This window comes from Cyprinodon tularosa, unplaced genomic scaffold (genome assembly GCF_016077235.1).
Source record: "Cyprinodon tularosa strain WSP-4 unplaced genomic scaffold, ASM1607723v1 ctg465, whole genome shotgun sequence".
NCBI classification, from domain to species: Eukaryota; Metazoa; Chordata; class Actinopteri; order Cyprinodontiformes; family Cyprinodontidae; genus Cyprinodon; species Cyprinodon tularosa.
The window spans coordinates 501,158-521,327 of record NW_024039191.1 but is presented as its reverse complement, the minus strand read 5'-3'; the positions used below and the strand labels follow the sequence as shown (position 1 = coordinate 521,327).

The following is a 20,170-nucleotide window of genomic DNA, read 5'->3' as shown; positions in this document are numbered from 1 at the left end:
TTATATGGAGTTTACGCGGCACGCGATTCACAACAAACCCCGCTTGTCTGATCCGTTCCGCTCACTTCCGGAAGAAGGAGCAACTAAGTCACGTTAATTAATGACATGTCAAGTTAAAAAATTATTTATAATATAAATAGATGCATATAAAACAAAAAAGTTTAATAAAATACATAAATGTTTGTTACTCGGAGAGTATGAAACATTAAATTATACAATATTAATCCAGATTAGCTATCAGTCATAGAGTGCAACCCTCCCAACATTAACAACCTCATTTTGTAACAGATTTTATTGACTGCAGTTAGGTTTTAGCTCAGGAGTTTGAACTAAGCATTAATCACATATTTCATATCAATAATATATACCCATATTAAACATGATAGTTTTGGGATTAAATTACAGCAGGTAGTTTCAGAAATCTTTCCATTCTCTGTGTAGATTCCACATTATTGTAAGATTTGGTACATTACCACCAGTTTTACTTGATATTATTCATTTTTTTTATTTTTTATATTCTGATATTTTTGTTCTGTTTCCTTTCATGATTGAACAGTTGATTATCTCCCCATGTGGCAAGATGCTAACAGATTTCTACAAATCTAAAGGGACTTCCTAGCTGACTAAAAAATAAACATTAATGCATTATCATGAATTTACTCAATAAGTTTGTATTTTTACATCCTAACAGATCTGTGAAACAAGCTCTTAAGATCACATCACTGCTGACTCTTTATAAATGGAATTTGATTAGTTATTTTTCCTTTAAAAGAAAAAAAACAAGTTTTTTTCCTTTAAAACCCAGTGCCATCATAGTTGAGTGTGGAGATGCATACAGCTCAGGGATCAAACGGTTATTTAAAAACACCAAAAATATTTGGTTAGGGTAAATTTAAAATGTTTCTAAAAATCTGTGATTAACTCATGCAACTAATTGCAAATGTAATTGTTGATTGATTAAGAGTCCTATTGCAGTGCTTACTGCTACTCCAGGCATTATTAATTGAATAAAAGCTGTAAGAAGCTGATCCAGGCATCGATGCTGCTAATGTCCGAGCTAACAATAGACTCCTTTAACAGCAAGCGTTCATTTCATGCCGACCAAAGCAATTCACAAACAAAACATCACTCATCTCACTTTTCATTGGCTGCATTTGTATTTTTAATATAATAAGCAGATGAAAATTTCTCCCCATAAAGTTATTTTTTCCCCCTTACAACCGTAGAGATGTTTTAGATAATTAAAAAAAGAATAACACAAATTGCACCTTATACATACTTAACTAAGTCCACTATTTTTGCACTTCTTTCTTTCACCGTTTCCCTGCGACAAACAAATAAAACAGAACCATGCATGGCCTGTAGGGGGGGAAAGTTGCTGTGATGAATAAATCGGTAATAAGGATAATATATCCTTTTATTATAACAGGTTCTTTTTCACCTACTGTACATCTAAAAGTCATGATCATAAATAGTACATACACTGTATAAACAGAAGAAAAACAACGACTGAAAGCGAGGCATGCCTTCCAGTGACAGTTACATTCACCTTTTACTCTTTTTTTTTTTTTTTTTTATACTTTTTCCTTATTTTTCCTTTTTCAGAATGTCATATGGAAACACACCACAAATATAACTGTGAGGATAACTGACCAAGGAGCAGTTTTGTTCTTTCAGCTCACTTCCAGAAGCAGATGCACCTTTTTAAGTATTATTATCATCCTTATGGTTAATGTAGTTTATAACATATATGAGGAAGGAAACAAACACGCATGTACAGTGCCTTGCTGAAGCGTTCACAATTTTTCCAGTTTTCCAGCATTCCAACCACAAACTTTAATGTATTTGAATCTGCTGCCATGAATAAACAGAGTTTTACATCATAAACAGGTGAAACGAAGGGGCACATGGTTCTGAACATTTCCTACAAAGACTTTAAATCCAATACCTATCTTGTGCAGCAATTTTGCTCGTGTTAACTTTGGAGGAGCTGCAGCTGCTCGGGTGCAATAATCTGTTACTGTTTGGTTGGTTCCTAAATGCAAATTTTTTTTTCTGTTTTTTTTTAAAGTGCACAAAGACAGCCTTAAAAGTGCTGCTTACAAATGAGGTGTAAAAGAGGAGGGGGGATCTAACATTTTGCATCATCCTAAACCATCCAGATAGTCATTGATGATGCAGAGAGCCCATAAAAGACTCAGAAATAGTTCATCCTCACAGTTCAAAACCAAGCCTGCTTTTTCTTCCCCTCCACAATCTATGCACAACTTAGTGCTTCTCTATAATATAAGATCCTGACAACTTGCACTGAATGAGTGGTTGTATGCTGGCAAAACTTGCAAAAGATCAAATGGTGTGAAGACTGGTGCAAGGCACTGATTGACAGCTGTAAAGAGGAGCTGATTTAACACTGATGGTGTAGTGAAGCCAGATCAAAGCTTGCTCCAAAGTCCAGAGTCAACATCACGCACACTTGTTATGGACAGAGTAGGACAGTAAGAGGACGCACACAGACTGAGTGTGTGGGTTAGTTGCTACTTGTTTTGGTCAACAGGCAGATTAAATGCTACTTTTCACAGCAAGAACCCGGAGAGAGGAGCGCAGGGGAGCTACGGTCAAGAAGAGAGAGAGCAGGAAGAGGAGGAGCAGAGCATTTTGTGGCTCAGCGATGTTGGACGGTTAAAATGGTCTGGTAAGTGCAAGGAAATAGAATCCCCCCCCCCCCCCCCCCCCCCCCCTATCCCACTACCACCGTTCATAGTGTAACCGGCACAGTTTTCACCCTTAAAGGAGCAGAGAAAGCCAAGTGTATAAAGGAGTGAGTAAGAGAGGCTACATATGCACAGAAGTGAAGTCATAGGAAGAGAAAAAAATGGCTTTCATCAAAACAATCCAATAATTAAGAAAAAAACAAAAAAGCATGACATCTTTGATATCAATCAATTAACGCCTATGATACAGGAATATCTCACAATAAAAAACAAACCAAAGATTCAAGTCCTGACCAAGTAACACTGATGTTTCTGAACTAAACCTGTGCAGAAAAAAAGGCAGAGCACAAAGCACTCCCAGCCGGCCGGCCAACGGACGCCTGGGGCGAGCTCTGGGGACATGTGACGAGTCAAACCGCGGCCCCTCAAACCGGCCCCGGAGCCAGACGGAAAACCGGCCATAAAGAAAGTCGACCTGAATTTCTTACACTTCAATTTACAGAAACAGGTCACAGATCCACACGACCAACCCAGGAGCAGCACCGGACTCTCTATTTATCTGAAACAATAATATTAATAATAATAATAATAGTATTAACACAGCTTTGACAGTCTGTCGTAACTGATGTGAGCCAGGTGTGATGGAAAGCGTGCAGCCTCTTGGCCGCTGCTTCCTGTGTAAACATGACGTAATGCACACTTAGATTGACGCTGCTTCCTGACAGCATGTTCACCAGTTCAGTCACTATGGCTACATTTGTTCCTGGTGGCACGACCCACCTGCTGCAAAAATAAAGATGGAGCATTGATAGATTTGGCTTTGAAGGATTTCCTTCTTTTCTTCCTTATCCAACCCCCACATCTGCCTTCCAGTCTCACTGGTCCTTTAAATGACCCCTGGTACACCTGCAGGGGCTAAAAACGTACTGAGATCTCCTCGGTTCCTTTCGGTCCAGCTGTCTGCTGCTCACAGAAACCATCAGCCCGCCGTTTCCTTGAAGATCTGCTCAATACCAAATCCTTCTGCTTTGGTTGGGTCAAAGATGCCGGGGTTGGGCACAGAGGAGGAGCTGCTTTCTGACCTGCAGTCTCCTCCTTTTTTCCCGTCAAAAGCCGGCGGCAGCTGGTCTTCCTCTCCCTGCGGTAATCACACCATGAACTCATTTTGATTGTACAGAACCAGCTGCTGTGGCCCCGAGCCGAAGTCCGAATCTCTCCGATGGGCTCCCGAGGAGTCCCGCGGTGAGCTGCGGCTCAGCCTGAGCCTGAGGCGAGTCTTTCCGGTCCTTTGGCCTTCTTCTGGTTCGGCCAACGGGGCCCCCAAGCTGCAAGATGTGAGCAGGGGCCCAGAGGAGGACGAGCGAAAACGGTAGTGAGGAGATGGGGAACCAGAAGCATTGGAGGAAACGGAGGAGGAGGGGTGATAGGAGGATGAGATGGTGGAGGTGGAGTCGACAGAGTCCTGAGAGTCTGGCTGACGACGGAGAGTTCGTCTGGACTTCGACTCAGACTTTCTCGATTGGTACGTCACACGTTCTGTGAAGAAGACAGGCAGAAGACAGGACAGTACATCAATATGTGTTACAAACCGATAGAGTATGAAAAGAAAAAACAGCGGCTCAAGTCAAGCTTAAACATTTAACAAAGGAAATCCAAATAGTTTGAGTTATCATTGTTTTGAAATAACCTGCTGGCTTTGGAAATACATCATTTCAGAAAATCCTTAGATCTGAGGAGGTTTCTGGGGGTGAACAAACATTTAATCTCATGCAAACGGAGTTAGTAAGGGTTTTCTATAACAATGACAAACGAAATCAGATTTAATGAGCAGGAGGGAACCGAGGAAAGAGCCTTGAGGAACGCCACATCAAGCTGACTTTAAGAAGAAACATCAGTAATAAACCAGTCAGAGGTAATGGAAGCCACTTGAGCTAGCGGCTGTCTAGCTCAACTGGTCACCGGGCCTGCAAACAGGAAGTGGTATCCCAGCTGGGGGGAATGAATGCCAGTGTGGATCCTTAGGCAGGACCCTTCATGCTAATGCATGCTTTGGGGAGTGGCGGTCTAGGCAGTTTCTCAATTCACGAGAACCCGAGTACAGATTCGCTCGGCTCTTCTAGAGCTGCATTTCACCTCCTGTTATTAACAGTCTCTAGATAATAATAAATTATTACTTGTTTAATTTAGTGGGGGAATAATGATGACGACAGTCAGATAAACACAAATCAAATGAAAATTTTGCCAAATAAAACCAAAAAATCGCAGCCAGAGCCAGCGGTCCTTCACACACGGCTATGCAGATTGGGCTGCTGCTGACCTTTGCAGGTCCGCTGGTTGCCGCAGTGCTCTCAACTTCGGAAATCTTTTTTTTAATTACGCATTCAATTGGTAAATGAATGTTGCATTTATGTGGGCTGCACAAACTCTGCTGACAGATGCTGAAATGAGTGAAACTTGTTCCCTCAGAGGGACTGAGATGCTGTTCCAGTCTCCCCATGCAGATCTACAGCAGCAGCCATTCAAAATGGCCCTTCCCAGTCAAACCCCAGCCTACTACCCTGCAACTCTCAGCAAAATCCTCTCCAACATCCAGCCACTGGCCTTCTCCTTGGTCTGCATATCAATCTGACTCTACCTTACACTGAATTACAGGTCTGACCAGGAGATGACCTACTTTTTAGATCTTAATGTCCACAAATCATTACAGAACGAATGTTTTAGATGTTTAAAAAGGAATTGTAGGGGACCAGCCAAGGATCCATCATGGAAAGTGTGGAAATTTGGAATTGCTACTACTGTGAGGGGAGCTGAAGGCTCCATGAACAGCAGATCAGTGGATGGTTGATTGGAATCAATATAAATTCTGGAGAAACTTTAAATAAGGAGAAGAAACCAGATCTATTCTCTCTTGTGGTGCACAGGAAGCAGCAGACATTGCTCTACTGACAGCTGCTGTTTCTCACTGCTTACCTTCAGAGATTTTGTGCTTTAATCTGTTTTTAAGCTCTAAAAACAGATCAGAAAATTTTCAGAATGATTTCTGTGGTTGAGAAAATTAGCAGGATGCTGCAGGACTAAACTCTCCTCCACTGACTGATCTCACTCTGTCTCCTTCAGCCATTAATACTCCCCCTGGTCTCTGTCTGCACTCTGGGGCAACAACAATTATAGGTTCATGGTTCATCACAGGTGTAGTTATACACATTTAAAGTCTCTTAATTGTCTGGCTTAGCATTGTATCCATTGTTGAATGGATACAATAGAGCAGTTTTCTCAACGTTCACGTCTGGTTTTAGATACAGAAGTAGATCTGTCTAACAAAACCAACAGCTAAGTAGCCTAAATAGTTTAAATACAAGAACATTTTGATTCAAAACACAGATTATCATAGATTTTTCTAAACTCTGATAAAAGTGAGGCTCTAACCTGCAATCTGACATCATCGTTCTGCAATAAACATGCAAGGCACCTGATCAGGATCTATGCAATAAGATCTGACCAGACCTCAGGCTATGTGAGCTTTCAGCTCATAGTTCTGCAACTATGGAATCAAATGGGTGTGGCTTATAATTCCCATTGATCTGTAGAACATTTCCCTGGCAGGATTTCCCAGGGATGAGCTCTGAATCGCTTTTTCACTCCATGCTTCTCAATAAAATTCAGACATCTTTCTTCTTTTATAAGACTTATTCTCGTTTACTTTGAACTGCTGTTATTAATCCACTAATGGTTTATTCTTGCATTGAATGTAACCCCACTGGCATCTAAAGAGCGTACCAGAGGGGGTGGCTCCTTCCGTGTCCATGGTGATGTTTTCAGAGCTGTCTGCTGTGCCGATGGAGGCCTCCGATTCAGGAGTTTCATCATCAGATGCTCGAGGCTCTAAGACCAACATCTCGTACGTCAGCTCCTCCCTGAAAGCAAACACATGCGGCTTCATCAGAGGCGTCCAACTTCAAACAAACTCCAGAGTAGAAACGTCTCTCGTGTTAAAACGCACTTCTCCTTCTGTAGGCTCTCAATCTGCTCAGTTAGTATCCGCTCCTCCTGCTGCATCACCTGCTGCTGCTGCTCACTGAGCCCGCTCTCTCCTGCCTCCTCTCCTCCTCCTCCTCCTCCTCCTCCAGCACCTTCTCCTTCTGCTTTGGGGCTCAAAGGAGGCGATGGGATGTGGGAGCCGCTTTGCCGAACACGAACTCTGCTCTGTATTTTCAGACAAACACAGATGAACAAAATAAATAACTAAAATCAGGGAAATGGCATAAATTTGAAGTTTGATCAGAGAGGTAATAGGTGAGAGAGATGGTCATGAAGCAGAGAGCGACCATGTTTTTAACCACATGCTGACAATACAGATCCACTAACCACGCTTTGCACCATCACTGCTATAAGCTCTGCTGCAGAACAAACAAACACTCGGTCATACGGTCACACACGCAGGAATGACCTGGAATAACGCTGTGCTGCATTTGAACACGCTGAGCAGCAGAAACAGGAAGCGGTGCGATCAGCTGAGCTACCCAGCTCTGTCTGAGCCTTCACAGCAAACACACACAGCTACATGGCATGGGAGCAGGTTAGCTGGCGCTAAGTAGCCACTTTCAAAGCTTTTCAGCTACAACCTACAGCTACAGTAACCCGCAGACCTGGTTTTAGGAGAAGAACTAGACTAAACTAAACTAGCAACATCTTATTTATCTGATCAACATTTCAACCTATCAGGTCTGAGTGATGAGTTTCCAAAACTAGCTTCGCAAAGGTTGTTCAGCAGATTAGAATGAAAGAAAATACAATCTGATTATTTCTGGAATATTTTTCCCAGTTTTCTGCATATTCAGTGAGCTTGGAGCTACTTCGATCATAGCTGCTAATGTTCCGTACCTCATTGTTTAACACCTTCCTCTGATTAAAACACCATTACTGTAAATAAGATCAGTCGTTAGAGGATTAGCAATATCTCACACTTAAAGAAGATTCATCCAACCTTTAGATTAAGTAGGAAAAGCACCTTATGTTAACTGTTAGCTAAGGTAGAGGCTCGGTGAGGCTGTGGGCCTCTTTCCCATCCAAAAGAGCTTTTCAACACTCATGATTTTGTCTTTCTCAGCAAATATTTCATCTGTCCCGTTGTGCGTTTTCTTAGCAGGTTATTTTTTGAACAAGAAAAAATTTTTTTTAAATGCCATAAAAAGAAAAAACAGCTGGATTTTCTAAGTGCTTTAAATGTTTCTAGAGGCACAATGCTAAAAAATGTGCAAAATAGGTCCCCTTTCCAAATTCACAGATGACAAAGATATTCCATAATATTTTCTTTATTCTCCTTGAACCCCAGTGGGCCTCAGCAGATGGCCGCTCACACTGAGCCTGGTTCTGCTGGAGGTTTCTTCCTGTTAAAAGGGAGTTTTTCCTCTCCACTGTCGCCTCAAGCATGCATGGTGTGATGGATTGAGTCAATGAGATGATGCATCAACTGGTTTTCTTTAGATAGCAAACTTTGAATCAATCTGACTGTATGATCTGGTTGAACTGGAAAGTGCCTTGAGATGACATGTGTTGTGATGTGGCACTATAAAAATAACTTGAATTGAATTGAATTTCTATTAGATGAGGGTAAAAGATCCACGCCTCCTAAAGATAATATTCTAGGGTATTTCTATTTGGCCACTGAGGAATATCTGTGGGCAAATATATGACATAAAGCAGACAAAGTTTTTTGCAAAGACCTCGACAACCAGCCAGGTCTACCTGACCGCCAAGAACAGCGAGCAGAAGGGTTACAAAGCCGTCGCATCCATTTACCATGTAACAAGCAGCTCTTTGCGATACATGTCTGTGTTGGGCTTTACTGGGAGTCGTGGGCTTTGGTTAGATAAGTCCGCCTTTACTGTATACACATGGAAATGGCTGCAACCAGATGGTGGGTTTAGTTTGAAAGATCTGAAAGGTAAATGATGCTATAGAGTCCTATATATTTTTGAAACCCCTGTGGGACACAAATCCCCATCACAATGAACCATCAGCTATTTATTCCCTTTTGGTTCATTTTTAGGTCTTATTAAAATAAAAGGCATATTATTTTCTAATGTTTTCATATCTTTACCAGAGATTCCAGGTATGTGTTGCGTGCGCCACATCCCAACCCAGTGTTGACGCTTCATATGTGATACCTCTGAGGAAGTAGTTCTGAACATCAGTAAGTAATGTTAAGAGTTGTTGAAACTTACCTGACTTTAACTTTTATTTTTTGCTTTTGGAGTCACAAACATATTATAAAAACTACTGATTAGCAGAAGCTAAAGTCAATTTTCTTATGAGGAAGTAAGAGTAAACAGAGCAAACTATCCATCCATCCATTTTCTGTCACGCTTTATCCCTGCTTTGGTTGCGAGAGGTGGAGGACACCCTGGACAGGTCACCAGTCCATGGCAGGGCAACAGAGCTAACTAATTGCTTCAAAAGAATAGGTTTTGTATTCTGCTCTATTTTAAAAGGTATTTTAATAAGATAAAAAAAAAATCACGTCTAATGGAGACAAATGCTAAGGTTATTTTTATGTTGATGTTTTACATGCTCCTCAGTCGGGTTTATCTGTTCAGTCAAGCCACCAGTTAGGATCAGACTCAACTATTTAAGTGATTATCATCCATTTTCAGATCAGTCAGAAAGGAGGCTGCAGAGTGAGCATAACTGCTAACAAACAATGAGCTATTCATTCAGAATTTGCACATCCTGCATGAAGAGATACATTTGCATGTGTATCTGAGCATTTCCAGGAACCAAAGAGATCGTAATTCTACATAAAACATGAGCTTCAGGAATCACCTTTACTATCAATTTCATGATCTAAAGAGATATTTTTAGTTGCTTTATAACTGACTGTAGACCGGTGAAGAATCTCAGTCATCCAGGTAATAGTACATTCCAAAAAAGTAAAAAAAATAACAATCCACTGGAGTTTATTTTCAAAGTTTGAGGACATTTCGCTTCCCATTCAGGAACCTTTTTAATCCAAAATGTCTGAAATAGCATCGAGTTCGAGGCTTGAACTCAACTCCATTTCTGACATTTTGAAATGAAAAAACTTCCTGGTTGTGAAGCAAAATGTCTTTAAACTTGGAAACAAACTCCAGTGGATTGTTATTTAACTTTTTTGGAATGTACTATAGACCCAGCTCCTCTTCATAAGTTTCCCTATTTGTTGATGATCAACAAAACAACACCACTACTTTATCTCAAAGGCATTTCTCCTGTAAAACCACAGCTTTTTGGTAATAAATGTTGCTGATTCAAACCGGACGTTTCTATATTATGTTATGGAAAATAAAAATGGTCGATACATATGGTATATCCCCATGCAGATTAAAAACGACAGAATATAAAAAGCATATTAGCTTGCAGATATAAAATACAGATTAACATCATATATTGCCATTCTGATTGGAATAATGATAGATATGGTATATCATCATGTAGAGAACAATACCGATATATATCTAATATAACCAGGCATATTAAAACAATCCTGATATATATTTAATATCCACATGCAGATTAAGAATATAATTCTATTATACATCATGTGGATGAAATATTTCAAGGTATATAGCAAATATTGCAAAGCAAATTAAACATTTCAAGATATATAACAAATATCTCAATGCATATTTGAAAAATGAATAAAAATTGAGAATTTATAAAAATGTATTATGATATTATATTAATAGCAAAATTCAGATAACATATATGCATAATATGCAATATAATCCTGCAGGTTAAAGTATTGAGAGATATATTAAATATTGGCATGCAGATTAATTTAATGAGACACTTATCATTTATCACTAGGTAGATTGGACATTTTAGGTGAATAAAAGCAAAAGAGTTTGTTTATTTATTCAGATCAATTTGAGGTAAACTAATGGCTATTTCTGCACTTTATCAGAAAAAATGTAAAGTTTTAACTTGTAATCAAACAGTCCTGTTTAAGCCACTTCAAGCCAGTTATGCTGTTGTCTTCGACTGAATCTAATTCAACAGCAGTGGGTTAGAATGGCCACTTCAGCATAATGATGACATAATGTCATTCATCCATATTTTTTGCACTAAAGGATATTAAAACAGAAACACGAACAATAAAACAAACATCTAAACAAAGAATGAGCTGCCTAACAGAGACCAGCTGACAGACAGGCATGGATAGTGCTGTGGCTGGACGTTACAGACAGCATGGGAGCAACAGGACACGGCAGGACTGGCGGTGGGCGGCGCATGGTGAGGGCGGGGCATACATACCGGGGTGGCAGTGCGGGTAATGCTCATAAACCTAACAGCAATTAGTACGGGTTTCTGGAAGGAAGGGAGGGAGGGAGGAAGGACAGATCAGGGTTAGGGACTGGTGCAGGTAATCACATCAGAACGGGGCCTGCTCAATTAGAGGGGCGAGTTTAGGATTAGCTCAGGTTAAAGAAAGGAGAATAGAATTAACTTTAGGTTGAGTTATCCAGGTCAAAAATCTCCCATTTCTCCCTAAAGTGTTAGAAACTATTTTAATCCTGCGGCATTTAATTTAAAGATTGGTGGATAGATGATCTGGAGGAATATTACACTGCGCTGTCACAGGCACTTAAATTAAACGTCATTACATCTAAAAGATTTACTGATCAGAAACTAACATTGATTTATGAGTAAAGTTTTCAGAATCCTTTCATTTCTGACAGTTTTTGCATCAAAACCAGAACATTTATATAAGAAAGAAGTGAAAAACCAAAGTTTTATTTTTCTCGCAGTACAAATAAAACCCCTTTTTTGTAACTTTTTTTTAGCTGAAACTACAACTGGGAGTCTTTTGGGGTGAGACTCAGCCAGATGTTACCATTCCCAGCTGGCTCAGAGCTCGTCTGCCTGGCTGTGTGTTTCCTGGACGGGGCCGCCTTTTACAATTGCCTTTTGTATCTATGCTTCTTTTTCTATGTCTGTATCTGTCTCCTTGAACCCCAGTCGTCCTCAGCAGATGGCCGCTCACACTGAGCCTGGTCCTGCTGGAGGTTTCTTCCTGTTTAAAGGGAGTTTTTCCTCTCCACTGTCGCTACAAGCATGCTTAGTGTGAGGGATTGCTGAAGAGTCAATGAGTCGATGCAATCAGCTGGTTTTCCTTTGATAGAAAACTGACTGTATGATCTGGTTGAACTGTAAAGTGTCTTGAGATGACGTGTTGTGAATTGGATCTATATAAATAAACTGAATGAATGAAATTGATTGTAGGATTCCTAAAGGTTTGCTGATTTCTCTGCTCAGGTTCAGTCAAACCCATTTTTTAAAGGTGTCCAGTGTCTCGGTCCTAATGAAGCACAGCCTCCCCACATCAGAACGCTCTCACTATCTTTGCCAAGCTGTCATGTTCAGGAGGTTCACAGGGAGACTTCTTTCTTTTTTCAGATGCTCTGTCAGCTCGTTTTAATCTGCTTCAATCATCTCCATAACTTCCTCCCTGACTCATTGCCGTGTTTCCTTGGTTTACAAAATGCCGTATGTTCACAACTTTTTCAGTTTTTCTTGCCAAAAACTTTGAGAAGCAGCAATCTATTTGAATCCATTTAACTTTTTTTTAATATTATGTGCTGACTAAATTAAAAGATTCAGAGGGAAGTTTTATTCAGAACCTCTTTTAAATAATCCTGACTTAGAATTGGTATGATTGGTCCATATGTTAAAAAGGTTCTAGTGATAAAAGTGAAACCTCTGCTTGTTTGTGTGAAAATGTAAATGGTCTCCGAGCAGAACGCCATGCCAGCTGCTCCACAGCAGCTACAGGCCTGAAACCTCGGGGCCGTCTTACCAGGGACCTCCTGATGTGGGTCAGTCTGCTTTTTGCTTTGCTCTCTGCAAACTCCAGAGTGTTGATGTCCTTCAGACGAGCTTTGTACTTGCTCATCTGTTCGTTGATGATCAGCTCCACGCACCTGCAGGCAGAGGACAAAAGCAAAATCGTCAAAATCTCCACGGGGTCCAGACTGGGGCAATGGTTTTTCATGGGGGCCCGGAAAAAAGAATTAAGCAAAAAAAAAGTCAAAAGTTTACATTTGATGTATCGAGTCGAAGAAGCAAAGAGTAGCTTGAAAGAAGTGGGACGTTCATGTAATTTTGGTCAATTCAGATTATTATTGTCTTTCTGGTTTGAAACTGTTCATTTTACTTTACTGAAAAAAAACTCCCTTCTTGTAGAAAAAAAACAATCAACTGAAGTAATGAGTTTGAAGTAAATATCAGCTTCAAATCGAAGGTGATGCTTTAGCGGAACGTCTTGATATAATTATAAATAAAATAAAGTATAACTATAATCAGTAATTGAGTTGAAAGGGGTGGGGTGGGGGTGGGGGGGGGGCATCCCCCTTCTTAAATGACCATTCTCCCATACCATCCCCTTTGACATTTTATTACTGAATGTGTCAATTTCTACTATATATTAACAGTAATGGCAATGATATTGTGCTCTCAACATTTGGCTGGTTGTTCGTTTCCTAGTAGCCTGACCAGATTACGGTGGCCCAGAGGGCACATGCCATTTCATTTTTAGACCTCAGTGGCGCAACCAGCGAAGCAGGTGAGCGTGTTCTGAACAGCATCACAGCTAAGCGGTAAAGACAACATGATTTGAGGGACTTGATTTTTAAGAAGGCTAAAACTAACACTTCAGGTAAGTCCAGACTCAGAAGAAATTACCTTTTATAAGCTCACCATTGTGTCACCAAATATGTAGAAGTCCTAATCTGTGGACATAGCATGCAGAACTAGGTAAACTAACTTGAAGCCCAAACATTTTCCTGTCTTTAAAGTTGTCATGACACATGAGAATTAGTCTAGAGCGTACACGCATTGCTGAACATTCAAACCCTGCATTTTGGTTGTGAATGAAATGAATCTGTAGCCCGCTGCTGTTTTGCTTGGTGACAGCCAGAATCTGCAAGATGCTGATGAGTGAAGTGGAGCTGTGCTGGAAACCGGAGGAGAGAATCAAAAGTTTGAAAAATGCATTTTAATTAAGCTATTTAAGTTAAGGGTTAAGATTATTTTATAAAATAGAATGTTTATCAGAAAATCAAAATTATTTGGTTGTTCTTTTAAGATAATAAACACTCTAAATGAATATTTGAAAGGTGAGTAAAATTATTAGATTTTATATAGGCTTGCTTATTTTTCAGGGTAATTTGAATGAATTTGAATCTGTAAGCAGTTTTTTTTCAGATTTTGAAAATTATTTCAGCTGTTTCAATTTAATTATTTGAATTTGAATAAAAATATACGTACTTGACTTGAAAGGATTCAGATATTCATTTGCAATGTTTTGTGAGGTTTTGTTCCAAATCATAATAGATTCATTGCCCGAAGATTATCCAAAGTAAAATAAAAGAAGTGTCCTACCATGACTATGAAGCTGAAACCAGTGGGAAAGTAGTCTCTATGTAGGTACAGAGATAGCCAAGCTAACTATGTAGATATAAGGCTTCTATGGTCAATGAATGAAATATTGAGTTTTTAAAAAATTGCTAAAGTTTTTGGAATAAACCATCATAGTATTATTTCAATAAACTTTAATGACCTACATTAAATAATGATGAGCATTTTTAATCTATTAAAAATTATAACTTGGGTAAAACTGTAAAAATCATAGTTAAAACAAAAATGTAAAGGTAAAAATGGTTGCAAGACACCAATCGGTTAGGGGGCCTTTTCAGACGTATAGAATCATCATAAATGTATTTCTTATTAACTCTTAGGTGCGTCTCTGAATGAACTTTCATCCCAAAGGAAGCAGATCCACTTCCTGCCTTTCAGATTTCCAATATGGAGGCAGAGGGAAACATACGCGGTGGTTTTGCTGATGTCTTGAACGCTCTGCAGCGGGTCGATGGTGTCGGGACAACGGAGGATGCAGGGAGCGAAGACGATTGCGAGTGCGTTGGCGGACATCCTGTTGGTTTCCTCCTGTAGGGCAATCCTGCAACGCAACACAGAACAGCAGAATTATTTTAATCCCAACCTTCAGCAGACGTGACACAGACATTCCTTCAGGAACCGTCTGACTGCCATGAAGCTCACCCACCTGACCAGGTGGAAGATCAGACGCTCCAACGTGCTAAGGTGCGTCCTGCTGAGCTGGTCGATCACAGAATAAACGCCTCGGATCATCTCCCGCTTGTCCGGTTGGCCTGAAAACAGCAGATCAAAAACTTTGCTTTTCATGTCCGAATTCACGCTTTCCTTCCTTTAAATTTCCAGAAGTCTTAATAAACATTTAGTTTCAAAAATCTCTAGTTATGGCTGGATCATTTAGATCAGGTCTGTGACCTGCGGCTCCAAAGCAGGAAGTGGAGCTTTAGACCCCCGACTATGGCTCTAAATGGTAACTAAACATGATGTTAGGAACCAACTAATAACCGATATCAGTCTAAGAAGATTTTGTTGATCTTTAAAGGCACATCGGGTAACTATTGGCCACTAGGGGCAATAGACCTGTAACTTTCAGGTCTGGTGCCCCTTGTAGCTTTTGTTTGTAGCCTGCTAGCTTTCTCTGCCTGTATTTTGGACAAAACACCTATGAGCCTATAGGCCTATTCAAAATACAATAAAAATAAATAAGTAAATAGATTGAGATTCAATACTATATGTATATCATCATATACACTTCAGTGCACACAACCAGGGTCTGTAACACACAGGCATCATCAGTTCTCAGGTGAATATATCAGCTATAAATTAAACTTCACAATAACACTATAAAAACATACATTTGGTCAGCTGGCATGAACCTGAGTCACTGTGTTTATGTTATACGTGAATATATTAGCTCCAAATTCCATTTACCAGAAGGAAATAATAAATTATTATACTATTCAAATTTTATTTAATAGTTCTTAATTTCCTTAATTTAATAGTTCATTACACAAAGAAATTTGAACCCAAAATGCTTTTCTGTGCCATATTTGCTCCTCCTTCTGTGATTAGACTATGTCATTTTACTAGTCTGCTGCCATGAGCAGGATACCATGCTCTAGCTTGCTTGACGTTGCCATGACAACATAACTTCCATGAAGTTGAGTTGATGAGGCCTCACAATAATTAAATTAAAATCCAAATACACGTAATAGTCAAATAAGAAAAAAGTAATTTCCCCAAATATTCATAAGAAATTTATAAATTGTGCGAAGTGTTTTTAATACTTTTTTAAAGTCTCCCTCTCACCACTAGAGGGTGCTGCAGAGACCCCCACTTCCCGCGGCCATGGGTTACATCACCAACGAAGGTGGATCTTCTCCCAACTTACAGAGTCAGTATTTCAAGAGGGGAGCCCAGCTTGTAGCATTGTTAGTGTAAAGTGCTGCATATTAGCCTGAGGAATCATTTAAAATAACTCATATGCATCAACTCTTCAGGTCACAAAGCGGTGTGCCTTTAAAATCTCAGAATTCAATTTTTACAACTGAATTACATGAAAAGTATAGTGGAGGATGGTCTTTTTCCGGGTGGATCATCAAAATAAGTGGTCCTCCTAAAGTAAGCTTGTATGACCAATGCAAACATCAACTTTTAAACAGAGCGTGCACGGGGAGACCTGGGCTCTAACATGCGTTTAATAGGCGTTACCTCTGGGGAGCAGGTACAGGTTTGTGTATGTGCATTTTTTGTTTTATAATGGAGAGGGCAGGTTGTTGTTTTTTTTATTGTGAAAATCCTCCACTATCCCTTTAAGAGAACCAGAGATATGCTTTTAGATACATTTTTTTTTTATTAATTTGGAAATTATGTTTATTTTTCATCAAATAAAATCGTGTAGAAGAAAATCTCTGCTTCATCTCTATGAAACTCTCATGTTTTTGCTTATTTTAAAAGGTCAAAATAAAAAAAAAACCCTGACAGTTGTTTGAAAATAGCATCAGCTTTTCCTACAGCAGATATAAAAAGTGAAAAGTTGTGTGTTATCATTATTGAGAACTGTGACATCAGATGAAGGAGTTCACCCTGCAACTGAAGGGTTGTCGGTTCAAGTGTCGTATTGTCCTTGATAGGACACTTCACCTGCATTGCCTAATGATGGCGGTCAGAGGGCCCGGTGGCGCCTCTGTCAGTGAGCCCCAGGGCAGCTGTGCCTACTGTGCAGCTTGCCACCATCAGAGTGTGGGTGAATGGGTGAATGTATTGTAAAGCGCTTTGTTCAAGCCTTGAATAGTGCTTTAGAACTACAGGACATTTACAGTTTACCATATTAAAAGGTTGTGTATTTAATGTGCCTCTAAACCACTTTGGATTATAATCCACTCTGGAGTTTTAAGGTCGTAGATCTTTGTAAAGTGGCATCAAATCTGAAAGGACGAGTATTTTACTAGATTATCAGGGCCTTAAAAACATATTTATCAATACTTTCATCAAACCAACAGCTTTAAGCAGGGCTTACCCATTGCTCTGAGGAACTCCTCGTAGAGTTCAAAGGTCATGAGCGGGCTGGGCAGGTCCCTCAGCCACTGTTTGAGTACGCTGGCGATGACATGGATGTTGTAGTCGTCCAGAACCACGCTGCTCACATCTACAGCCAAAAGAAGTTTGGATGCATGAACTCCAGAGCCAGCAATGCGCAGCGGCACAGCTGGGAAACATCTGTCTCAGATCTGGGCCTCCGAAAGGTTTTCAACTAGAAGGCTGGAACTCCTTTTTATGTTAATCCCCCGTCACAAAATGACCATTTAACCAGCTTATACCTGATGTACAAAACATGCTGGTTTACTTTGGAGAAGTTATGGTTCAGTTTTGTATGAGTTATGAGCATGCTGACGCACGCTGACACACATCGGGTAATGTTGAGTAGCTCAAAAGTGCTCTACGTATGCCAGCGTACATACGCCATACATAGGCCAACTTAGAGGTAAGTTATCTGATTGTTGACATACGTTAATTATAAATTACTCATCAGTCGTGGCATCACGCTTGTGCATAACTTCTGTGTAACTTATCAAGAACTTCTCTCCAACGCATATCAGTGTATTTGACGTGTTCTAGACAAGCGCTGAACGCGTTTCTAACTTCCAGCTACTGTCTAATGGCGTTTTAGTATAAAGGGGCTCACAGGAGGAAACCATCAGTACTCCTCCAGACTTCATTCCCATCACAGGGTGAGTGAGAGAGCTATGGGTCCTCCCTGCGTTAATGCCCACGGCCCCGACTGGAACCTGCTGCAACTGCAAACCTTCTTTATCTTTTTTCTTTTTATTCTTCTTATTTGGTGGGCGGTAACCAGCAGCTAGGTTAATACTGCAATCAATATCTTTATGCAGTCCAGGCACCTCTGGGAGCATCGCTGCCCCCCTCAGGACACTGGCTTGTGAAATTTGATGGGCATTACCCTGCCGTGCCTTATGCATTAGTTAGACTGTCGTTAGACATACGCTCTGGACTCATAAATATTTTATGTGTATGCCCAAAACAGAAAAATACTTGGAAAGTTGGGTCTATGCCAGTGTTTTAGGTGATTCTGGGATGCCAGGCATATGCTGGCCAAACTGTCAAAGTGTGACAGGGGCTTTAAATAAACAGAGAAATTAGTCGACTGATCTCAAAATTCAATTCAATAATATATCATTTTCATATTTTATTTTTTGAATGCCTCCATTTTATTCTATTCTATGAGTAGAAAAAATGAATTGTTTTATTTACATTTCTCAAAAAACAAAAAAAAAATCAACGTTAGCAGGTTGGAGCTTTAGAAACACACTAACAGTCCTATTCCTCTGAAAAATTTCTTCTTTTTACATCATGTAAGCAGACAGCACTGTTAGGGCTTCATTAATTATAAATATTCAATCTTAGAATGAGGGGCGTGTCTCACCCGTGTCCAGGCCCTGTCGCAGCTCTTTGATCTTATTGGTAGAGCCCGACTTCCTGTAGATCCCCTCCGTGTAGAGGCCGTGCATCTCAATGTAGTTGATGAGTTTCTCCACCAGCTGGGGAACGGCGCGCTCCTCGCTAGTCAGACGGGACAACTCCAGCCCAAACTGACGGGACGACAGCTCGGGGTCGTACTTCAACACAGAGACAGAGAGTATGAGAACCAAGGCTGGAGCGTTCCTCGTGTTTACAGCCACCATGATGAGCCTCATACTGCCAAGCTTTTAGAATTAGAATTCAACTTTATTGTCATTGCACTGTCACGAGTACAAAGCAATGAAATGTGGTTTGCATCTATCCAGAAGTGCTATACAGGATATAAATACTATTACAGGTGTATGTACAAGCAAAAAGTAATAGTTAGGGACTGTAAAAAGTTGTGTATAAATATAAATATGAATATGGGAGCTACATGAAGAGATTATACAGATTATACAGGAATGTTAGGAAAAGGATTATGTATGTATTAGTGGGTGTCTAATACAAGATAAATAATGGCAGATAAGATTTACAGATTATATACAGACTGTATAGAAATTGTGTGTGAGTGTGAGGACAGTCCATATGTTATTATTGTATGGAGGGAATACAGTCCTTATAGTTGTGTCAGGAGGCGTTCAGGAGCGTGACAAATGTGGGAAAGAAGCTGTTCAGGTGCCTGGTGATTCTGGTCCGTAGGCGTCTGTAACGCTTACAGATTTTCGTTACACATACCGAAAAAAAATAAGGAGATAAATTTCAGATTTCATTAAAACCAAAAACCTGAATGTGTTTTCATTCATTTTAAACTATTTAATTGAGAAATGTGTAAATTACATCCATCAAGGTGAAATCTCAGCTCAGTATAAATGCAGCTTGAAAGGTTTCAGAGGTCTGTAACACCAGCATCACGGAAACGGAGGAACAAAGCAGGCAGGTCAGGATTTAAGATGCAAAGATGTTTAAAGGAGGGAAAGATCAAAAAATGTTTTAATGTTATAAAGCGTATCAGGGTGAGCAGCGGTCACCCCCACGGTGCAAATCTGGGAAATATGGATGAAAACAAAGCCTCTGGGGAAAAAAAGGGCTGCTTTCTCAGATATATTTTTCAATTTGTTTTTTTTTTTTGTACCGATTTTTTAAGTTAAAATATTATGTAGTATTACGAACTGCATTCTTTGAAATTGTGTTTGACATTTTTTTCCACTTCAAGGCCAAAACAAAAGCTCCCTCTTATTGTAACAGTATAGACAAAAACTATTAATGCAGTAAAATTCAAAAAACCTATTTTTTATATTTCCAAAAGAAAACAAATGGCAAGAGAGACTTCCTGTTTTGATTTTATTTTCTGCAGAGATCTTCAGAAATCAATTGAATATACATTAACAGATATAAATCCCCTACAAATGGTACATTTCCATGTCATACATTCTTATGCGTTTTGAAGGGATTGTGATTATATTATGAGAGAGGAGGAACAAAGGAACACTGGTAGAAAGAACAGTTAAAGAGAAGGAAGAAAAATCTACTTAGATAAGTAAAGTACA

General features: G+C 39.8%; 1 protein-coding gene across 2 annotated transcripts in view; it reads right to left on the bottom strand.

The window, feature by feature from the left end:
* Positions 1-2,731: 2,731 nt before the first annotated feature.
* LOC119793969 (unconventional myosin-IXAa-like) overlaps positions 2,732-20,170 on the bottom strand; it is a 187,950-nt gene continuing 170,511 nt past the window's right edge. The window contains exons 36-43 of one of the 2 annotated variants that reach the window (XM_038301303.1): positions 18,586-18,778; positions 17,161-17,289; positions 14,812-14,917; positions 14,575-14,706; positions 12,547-12,670; positions 6,712-6,914; positions 6,489-6,625; positions 2,732-4,247 (exon numbers count right to left, since the gene is read on the bottom strand). In XM_038301303.1, the coding sequence (XP_038157231.1) occupies positions 3,859-4,247; positions 6,489-6,625; positions 6,712-6,914; positions 12,547-12,670; positions 14,575-14,706; positions 14,812-14,917; positions 17,161-17,289; positions 18,586-18,778 (1,413 nt within the window). In that variant the 3' untranslated portion in view covers positions 2,732-3,858. Of the gene's footprint in view, positions 4,248-6,488; positions 6,626-6,711; positions 6,915-10,841; positions 11,058-12,546; positions 12,671-14,574; positions 14,707-14,811; positions 14,918-17,160; positions 17,290-18,585; positions 18,779-20,170 lie in introns of those variants that run through there. The other variant, XM_038301304.1, reaches the window with a different exon arrangement.